The sequence below is a fragment of the Limulus polyphemus genome, unplaced genomic scaffold (assembly GCF_000517525.1).
Source record: "Limulus polyphemus unplaced genomic scaffold, Limulus_polyphemus-2.1.2 Scaffold3057, whole genome shotgun sequence".
NCBI lineage: Eukaryota > Metazoa > Arthropoda > Merostomata > Xiphosura > Limulidae > Limulus > Limulus polyphemus.
In genome coordinates this window covers 11,026-20,466 of record NW_013668667.1, presented here as the reverse complement: position 1 = coordinate 20,466, position 9,441 = coordinate 11,026, and the positions used below count along the sequence as shown (strand labels likewise).

At 34.1% G+C, this 9,441-nt stretch overlaps 1 protein-coding gene across 1 annotated transcript in view; it reads right to left on the bottom strand.

Annotated features, from left to right (window-relative positions):
* Positions 1-9,441, bottom strand: part of LOC106468570 (tolloid-like protein 1) — a gene marked incomplete at its 5' end in the record, with an annotated part of 19,206 nt that overhangs the window by 1,724 nt on the left and 8,041 nt on the right. The window contains 7 exons of the mRNA XM_013929005.2: positions 272-399; positions 838-963; positions 2,272-2,458; positions 3,085-3,245; positions 4,525-4,647; positions 5,899-6,094; positions 7,660-7,805. Coding sequence (XP_013784459.2) covers positions 272-399; positions 838-963; positions 2,272-2,458; positions 3,085-3,245; positions 4,525-4,647; positions 5,899-6,094; positions 7,660-7,805 — 1,067 coding nt within the window. The remainder of the gene's footprint in view (positions 1-271; positions 400-837; positions 964-2,271; positions 2,459-3,084; positions 3,246-4,524; positions 4,648-5,898; positions 6,095-7,659; positions 7,806-9,441) is intronic.

The following is a 9,441-nucleotide window of genomic DNA, read 5'->3' as shown; positions in this document are numbered from 1 at the left end:
GTTTGTAAGTTTTATACATAAGTGTATAACACGAATGATATACTATCAGACACACATGTTTGTAAGTTCTATACATAAGTGTATAACACTATCAGACACACAGGTAGCGCTGGCGACAAAAATATCCGAGTAATAGATAATACTTTGGAGACAACGTTTATAATGAAGTAATCAGTCTATACAGGAGTAATAAACGTTTCAAAAGTGAACATATTATGTTGAATAAGAGAATGTTATTTAATAACAAAATATGTAAAGGAGAAATAGTCACCAATTTGATTCTGTGTCCCGGAGTGGCGGTGAATAACCACGCACATTCTTTCCTGCTGGGGTAGAAGTCTGGGTAGTTAGGGCTGATAATCTCTCCAATGGAGGAAGTGATGTGATGAGTGCAGCTTCCTTATAAGAAACAATTCCCTTTCAATAACAGTAAATTTCTGAGTTTGTTGTTTTTAGAAATGAACTCTCTTTATGGATCAAAGGCCTGACAATGGAGATGACAAGAGGTGAAATCATTTCTTAAAATAAAGATCTCATAGAAACTACACTCGAAGTACAGACCAAGAAAACTTACAAGTTTGTTTCAGACTTAGTATTATTGTGAAAAACTATTTACAGACGCGGAGATAAACCAGAAACCATCAATACACCGTATCTCCTTACCTCAACGGGGTCGCCATTAGATCAGTTATATAAAGAGAAAATATCGATTTTATGATTTATAGAACAAGTTCAAAATTTGCTTTTCACACTTTGAGTTAGTGTGAGTGACTAACAAATTTACCGCTTACAAGAAGAGATAAGAGACTAATGACCCCAACACACGCACAAACTTACCTTCTTTACAGTCATGTCGATTTTCATGAAGAATGAAGCCATTATGGCAAGCACACATATAACTTCCTATCGCATTCTTGCAGATGTGTTGACATCCCCCGTTATCTGTGGTACATTCGTCTTTGTCTGGGGGAGAAGAATGTGGGGTAAGAATTTTATATCGAAGTTTAGTTTCGGTATAATACTACTACTACTAATGGTTTCAGTACAATACAGCCTGAAAATAAAGAGTTAATTAGATGAGTACATTATATCAGAATAATCGAACAGATATAATTTAATATCACATCTTTCAATTTTATAGCATGTGTTATTGAATAATCTGGATTTGAAAGTAACTGGGTAGATTATTTTCAACTTCAGGCACCTGTTTTTTTAACAGTTATAAGTGTTTATGAACAGTTTTGGAGTTCACCGTCACTGTAACTTGTAGTGTTAACAATGTGTAGAAATCATTTTATTCAGTCCACCTTAAAAAATTACAAGAGAAAACAGAGAAACTAAACACGTCATAGTCTTACATCACATCGTTGTCAAAACACGCCATAGTCTTACATCACATCGTTGTCAAAACACGTCATAGTCTTACATCACATCGTTGTCAAAGCACACCTTAATCTTACATCACATCGTTGTCAAAACACGTCATAGTCTTACATTATATCGTTGTCAAAAATCATAATCTTACAACACATCGTTGTCAAAACACGTCATAGTCTTACATTACATCATTGTCAAACATCATAATCTTACATCACATCATTGTCAAAACACACAATCTTACATCACATCGTTGTCAAAACACACCATAGTCTTACATTATATCGTTGTTAAAATCATAATCTTACATCACATCGTTGTCAAATCACGTCACAGTCTTACATTACATCATTGTCAAAACACACAATCTTACATCACATCGTTGTCAAAACACATAATAATCTTACATCACATCGTTGTCAAAACACGTCATAGTCTTACATCACATCGTTGTCAAAACACGTCATAATCTTACATCACATCGTTGTCAAAACACGTCATAGTCTTACATCACATCGTTGTCAATGTAAAAATCGTTTTATTCAGTCCACCTTAAAAAATTACAAGAGAAAACAGAGAAACTAAACACGTCATAGACTTACATCACATCGTTGTCAAAACACATAATCATACATCACATCGTTGTCAAACACATCACAATCTTATATCACATCGTTGTCGAACACATCATAATTTTACGTTATCACATGACAAATTTGTCTCTAAGCTTTACTAAAATTGAATCAATAATATCATCAACAAGTTAAATTTACTATTCGGCATCGTTCATCACCATCTTTATTAATCGTGATTAATTTCACCTTTTGAGTATTTTTAAGTATCCCACTAAGCCAACAGAACCTAAATTTAGGAGAAACAACAGAAAGTTCTCACCTGTGAAAAATACTGCGGCAAATCCACTTTTCTGAACCGAATTATCAGAGTTGAATTCAATTCGAAGGTTATTTCCTTCCGAAGTTATGATAGGTGGCAAACGGGAGCCACAGAATATTCCATGTTTTCTAACTACATTGTCGTCCATTTTACTGTGAATTTCTAGACTGTCGTACTCACAGTCTTGCTAAGAAAAAGAAACGTTCAAAGTGTATATAAAGTATGTAGTTATTTGTACAAGTTTCCTATTTTTAGATGTGTTGTTTTACTTCAGCAGTAACGTTCAAGGTGTATATAAAGTATGGCAGTTATCTGTTCATTTACTGCTATTATTATTATTATTACCTTCTCTAAGTGGTGTAGTGTTAGTTTGCTGATAAGAATTTGTACTGACTTTGACTTTCAGTTATCGCACACACATATACCACATTATAAATATCCTGTTTATGAAGCAGCACAGAAGTACGCATGTGACGTACTAAACACATTTTCTTTAATTTCACACACCACATCAGAAATTTTCTGTTGATTAACCAGTGCACAAATGTGTACGTGTGACCTACTAAATACATTTGCTTTAAGTTCCTTAAATAATCAACAATGATTTTAGGTTATTACATTAATTCTTGTTAAAAATGTAGCTTACATTCAGATCGTCAAAGAAATGTATCGGCAGGTTAAGCTATCTGGCAGTTCCACAAAATACTGACGATGGAGTACTTCTACATATATGAACGCATTAAACCTGGATGTAGTTTAAAATCAAACATCATCCTCACATTCATCTAATAATAACTAACTATAACTACTTACGTTATTTCCTTCCAAGTCGAAGTGCGTGAAGTTCAGGGTAATTTGGAATTGTGGTCGAGCGGTAATTTCCCATACACACTTTTTATTTTGAGGGTACAGGTCAGGAAAGGAAGGGCTGGTAATGGTTCCATTCGCTGCATCAATAAATCCTCCACAGGCGTCTGCGCATTTTATTACAAAATATAAAATGTTAGATGTCTGATAATCCTAGCTCGGCACGTTTATCTTTATGTATTTTGAACCAAAACATCTAGCTGTTCTGTTTTCACATATTCTATTATTTCTAGTAAAATGTTGACTGAATATTTCAAGTATTCACTCAAGAAGTATGAATGATTTTCCCATGTTTTCACCTACTCTATTATTTCTAGTAAAATGTTGACTGAATATTTCAAGTATTCATTCAAGAAGTATCTGTGATTTTCCCATGTTTTCACCTACTCTATTATTTCTAGTAGAATGTTGACTGAATATTTCAAGTATTCACTCAAGACGTATGTGTGATTTTCCCATGTTTTCACCTACTCTATTATTTCTAGTAGAATGTTGACTGAATATTTCAAGTATTCACTCAAGAAGTATCTGCGATTTCCCTTTGTTTTCACCTACTCTATTATTTCTAGTAGAATGTTGACTGAATATTTCAAGTATTCACTCAAGAAGTATGTGTGATTTTCCCATGTTTTCACCTACTCTTTTATTTCTAGTAAAATGTTGACTGAATATTTTAAATATTCACTCAAGAAGTATTTGTGATAGCCGTTCCAATTTTAAACTGATAGACTAGAGGGAAGGCAGCTACTCAACAGCCCTCACAGTCAACTCTTGGGCATTCTAATAGAATAGTAGGGTTTTACTGCCACTCTTATAATGCACCCACGGTCCCGAAGTGTAGAGCGTGATTTAATTGTTTTTATAATTTCTTTTCAAACACGTTGTGCTACTATATTAAGAGTTGAAAAACAATACAAAAACCGACGTTTTTTTGTCACAATGAAAGGTAAAATCTTTATTATTAGTTACAGCAGATCAGTTTCAGTAACGCTGCTACCATCATCAGGGCTAGCGTCTACCAGATACTACTTTGTGGATGGTAACTGTGTTACTAAAACAAGTCTGTAAATAATAAAGTTTGTACCTTTTATTGTGCCAAAAGACGTCGGTTTTATGTTTTTCACTCTTACTTAATTGGTTTTTCCTGTAACGGACAGCGAAACATGGATCCACAACCCAGCAAGGTAATAACTAAGTCACGCCCGGCTCCAAATGAAATCTACTATCATAATTACAAACTACTACTGTTTAAGATATCCATGATAATTCAAATATATCAACAGACCTTTACAATTTAACATTTTTTCCATGGTCAAGAAACATGGTTTTAAAACATAACAAAAATATTATATGACATTTCAAATCTTGTAGTCAAGTGGTCTCTACCTTCACATTTCTTCCCGTCGGAATGGAGTTCGTACCCAATCTTGCACTCACATCTATATCCTCCCAAGGTGTTGATACAGGTGTGTTCACACCCATGACCCTTGCCCGAACACTCGTCGTATTCTACACAGGAAATAATCGAACAAAAGATCAAACCTTTGCACTCACATCTATATCCTCCCAAGGTGTTGATACAGGTGTGTTCACACCCATGACCCAAGGTGTTGATACAGGTGTGTTCACACCCGTGACCCAAGGTGTTGATAAAGGTGTGTTCACACCCGTGACCCAAGGTGTTGATACAGTGTGTTCACACCCATGACCCAAGGTGTTGATACAGGTGTGTTCACACCCATGACCCAAGGTGTTGATACAGGTGTGTTCACACCCATGACCCAAGGTGTTGATACAGGTGTGTTCACACCCGTGACCCAAGGTGTTGATACAGGTGTGTTCACACCCGTGACCCAAGGTGTTGATACAGGTGTGTTCACACCCATGATTCTTGCCAGAACACACGTCGTATTCTACACAGGAAATAACCGAACAAAAGATCAAACCATTACTTTCGGGGATATAAAGAGTAACTTAACGTTTGGCTATGAATATCTTATGAAATAATTTGTTCCAGTGACGTTATACAGAAGTCCACAAGTTACATTTCTACTAAATATTCCTACTTTATATATTTACATTCATCTTTTACAAACCAAAACTGTTCAAAGTTACGTCCATCTTCACGAACAGGACTTGTTCAAAGTTACATCCACCTTCACGAACTATATCTGTTCTATGTTACGTCAGTCTTTACCAACTAGACCTGTTCAATGTTACATCCATCTTCACGAACTAGACCTGTTCTATGTTACATCCATATTCACGAACTAGACCTGTTCAAGATGGATGTAACATTAAACAGGTATAGTTCGTGAAGATGAATGTAACATAGAACAGGTCTAGTTCGTGAAGATGGATGTAACATTCACGAACTATACCTGTTTAATGTTACATCCATCTTCACGAACTAGACCTGTTCTATGTTACATTCATCTTCACGAACTAGACCTGTTCAACGTTACGTCCATCTTTACGAACTATACCTGTTCAAAGTTACGTCCATCTTTACGAACTATACCTGTTCAAAGTTACGTCCATCTTTACGAGCTATACCTGTTCAAAGTTACGTCCATCTTTACGAACTATACCTGTTCAAAGTTACGTCCATCTTTACGAGCTATACCTGTTAAAAGTTACGTCCATCTTTACGAAAAGGACCTGTTCTATATTACGTCCATCTTTACGTACTGGGCCTGTTCTATGTTATGTCCATCTTCACGAACTAGACCTAAGTTGATTCACGATCTAGAACCGAACCTTTGATGAAGGTTGCAGAGAATCCAGCTTTTTCGACTGACGCATCAGAATGAAATTTAACCAACATCTTATTTGTTCTCGAATGGACTTCATCTGGAATCTTATATCCACAAAATTTTCCTAGTAGAGGGCTCGTGACGTAATGTCCATCTCTGATCTCCACGTAGTCATAAACGCAGTTGTCGTGGTTCTCGATCTGATGAAAAATAAAGATACATGTAAAAAAAACAAAAAATTGTTGTCTCACATTTTCAGAAATCTCATGCTTCACTTGTTATCAAAAGAAATATTAAATTACTCTCCATTTTTTAACGGATTAACTATTTACTCATAAAAATTTTATTGCAGTTTGCATTACGTCTTTTAGATAAATAAAATCGACCTTCGAAACTGAGTTTTCCTAAGCTCTTCAATAAAGATTCTAAGATTTAATAGTTTACTCTTAAAACTAATATCATCGTTCGAAAACTGTATTGTCTATTGTTTATATGATAAGTAAAATGAAGGAAACTATCAAATTTATAATACAGGGCATGACTCGAAAACGTTTCACTGTCACAGTAAAGCCAGATAAAGAGAATTCGCATGCAAACTTGATATCCCTGTTTAGACATTAAAGAAGGAAAAAAGTTTGTATGTTAGTTAAACCCTGGTTAATTAGTTAATGAATTAGATTTTGGTAAACCAGAGGCAGAACCAAAATGTTAAATGTCTATAATATTATCAAAACAGTAAACTTGAACCAAAATATTAAGATCTCTAATATTATCAAAACAGTAAAGTTGAACCAAAATATTAAGGTCTATGATATTATCAAAATAGTAAACTTGAACCAAAATATTAAGGTCTATAATATTATCAAAACAGTAAACTTGAACCAAAATGTTAAGGTCTATAATATTATCAAAACAGTAAAGTTGAACCAAAATGTTGAGGTCTATAATATTATCAAAACAGTAAAGTTGAACCAAAATGTTAAGGTCTATAATATTATCAAAACAGTAAAGTTGAACCAAAATGTTGAGGTCTATAATATTATCAAAACAGTAAACTTGAACCAAAATGTTAAGGTCTATAATATTATCAAAACAGTAAAGTTGAACCAAAATGTTAAGGTCTATAATATTATCAAAACAGTAAAGTTGAACCAAAATGTTAAGGTCTATAATATTATCAAAACAGTAAAACTTGAACCAAAATGTTAAGGTCTATAATATTATCAAAACAGTAAAGTTGAACCAAAATGTTAAGGTCTATAATATTATCAAAACAGTAAAATTGAACCAAAATGTTAAGGTCTATAATATTATCAAAACAGTAAACTTGAATACTTGCTGTACAAATTTAGCGAACCTTCTCTTATCCTACGTTTCTACTGTAGGTTTAGCCAAACGGTAGAAAACCAGTCTGCTAATAAGTGAAAAAAAGCCAAGGTAGAAAAGTTAAAAAACAACAATAAGAAGTTAGCTACCAGTAGATCATAACTGGTAAAAACAATGTTTGTAGAAAAGAACAGACTTCTACATAATATGAAAACATGTCGCGCCGCATGTTTGGATAATTTTGATACAAGCTAGGATGATATAACACTCATAAATTCGAAACGGTCCGTTGATATCGGAGAGGATGTGAAGGATATAAAAGTCACGAATTTGAAATGGTTTAATGATTCGAAATTGACCAGAAATTTGACAAAACTCAACGATACCACTTTCAAACTGTAAACTGCTTCTATAAAGAATAAAACTTAAGAACATTTACCTCAAACGATTGGAAGTGAAGCGCCACCTGATATGTTTCTGGTACGTTTATTTTCCATACACATTCTTTGTGCGGTCTGTAATCTTCCGGATAATTTGGGCTTTGTAGAACTCCTTCTTCCATTACAACATCTCCACCACATATTGCTAAAATTGATAAAAAAAAACTTAATTATAAGTGGATTATTTGGCGATAAACATATATATATATTGTTTACAACACGTAACGTGGTTATAAATTATTATTATTATTGACAAGAAGAAATGTAAGAAAAGCATATTTAATTAGTTATACTAATCGCGAAGTCGGTTTTAGTTTCGTATTAGGTATTTTCTGTAATTGGAAGTTGATATTAATTGATAGAAACATAAGTCTGTAGATATTATATTTTATAGAGTAACTTCCAAATTTGAAATTACTCTGTTTAGATAACCAGGTTTGTAGGTGTCGCTACTTTTCAGCTTTAATTATTTGCACCTTTGTGTGTGTGTCTTATTACGTGTATATGTGTAGCGTTAGTAAACATACACTTTAATTTCAAAATATATATTACTTGTACACCTGTGAGTTATAACTTCACACACACAGAGCCATAAGCCTACTATTTATCATTAATACTACAGTCTAGAGACATTCATGCGTTTCTGATATACGTGATTATTCAACATCAAAATTTCCATTGTAACAAGGTTGGACCGCAGACGTTGAGAATCTTACCACAGAACCTCTATTTTAGGTAAACGTCGACTTCTACAAACACGTTTAATTAAGGAGGTCAAATGCAGAAAAGTCCATATAGCGTTATCGCGATTTAGCAGGCATGTGAGCCTATGGGGTGGCTTTGATTCCATCATATTTGCCTGATGAAAACAGCAATTGAAGTTGAAGTGTGGCTGGATTCTTATGCGTTTTTGGCTAGTAAACCTTCGATAATGTCAAATCCTTGTTGTTTGTTTGCTTATGGTACCACAAGACATGACCAGCTTCATCAAAATGATTTTTTTGGTTTGGAGGGTTCTTTTTCGTAACCATATTTTTCATTACATAGTTAAAGATGCTGTTTCGGAGTACGTTAGGATGTAGTTTTTGTGCTCATTGATTGTCCACAGAGAACATCGAAAGTTCCTTGCTTGGAAATGTTTCTACACAATTTAACAACATACAAGGATCTTTTCTTGAAAAACGTAGTAACATATTGTTCTAACAAAAAGTCTACTATAATATTCGATTTTTATCACCTTCATATACTCCTACAGCCATGGAGATTAGGTTTATTTTTATCACCTTGATATCTTCCTACAGTCATGGAGGCTAGGTTCGTTTTTACCACCTTCATACCCTCCTACAGCCACGGAGGCTAGGTTCGTTTTTATACTAGTTGCTCATGTCAAGCTGAACACTATTAGACAACAGTACTATCTGTCGATCTCAAGGTGAATGCTTTTTAGATATATTTCAATTTGACACACTTTTTAAACCACAATACTTTGAAATGCAGGAACAATTTGACTTGCTTTTCTTCTATACAAATTTTTAAAATTTTCGTTTCAAGTGCATTCACGTTGAAAGAGTCACTGGCTGTAATATCCTTTGCTGGCCGAAAGGCATATGCCTGTATGTTACAGTCAGCGAATGCTAAAATAGAACAAGAGACATATGATGATGCAATCATCTGGATAAAGAAATCGAGTTTACCTGTTTAATCCAACTGCATTTGTTTTGGTTTAGATGTATTGTATGTTTTGTTTTTGAATTTCGCGCAAAGCTACACGAGGGCTATAT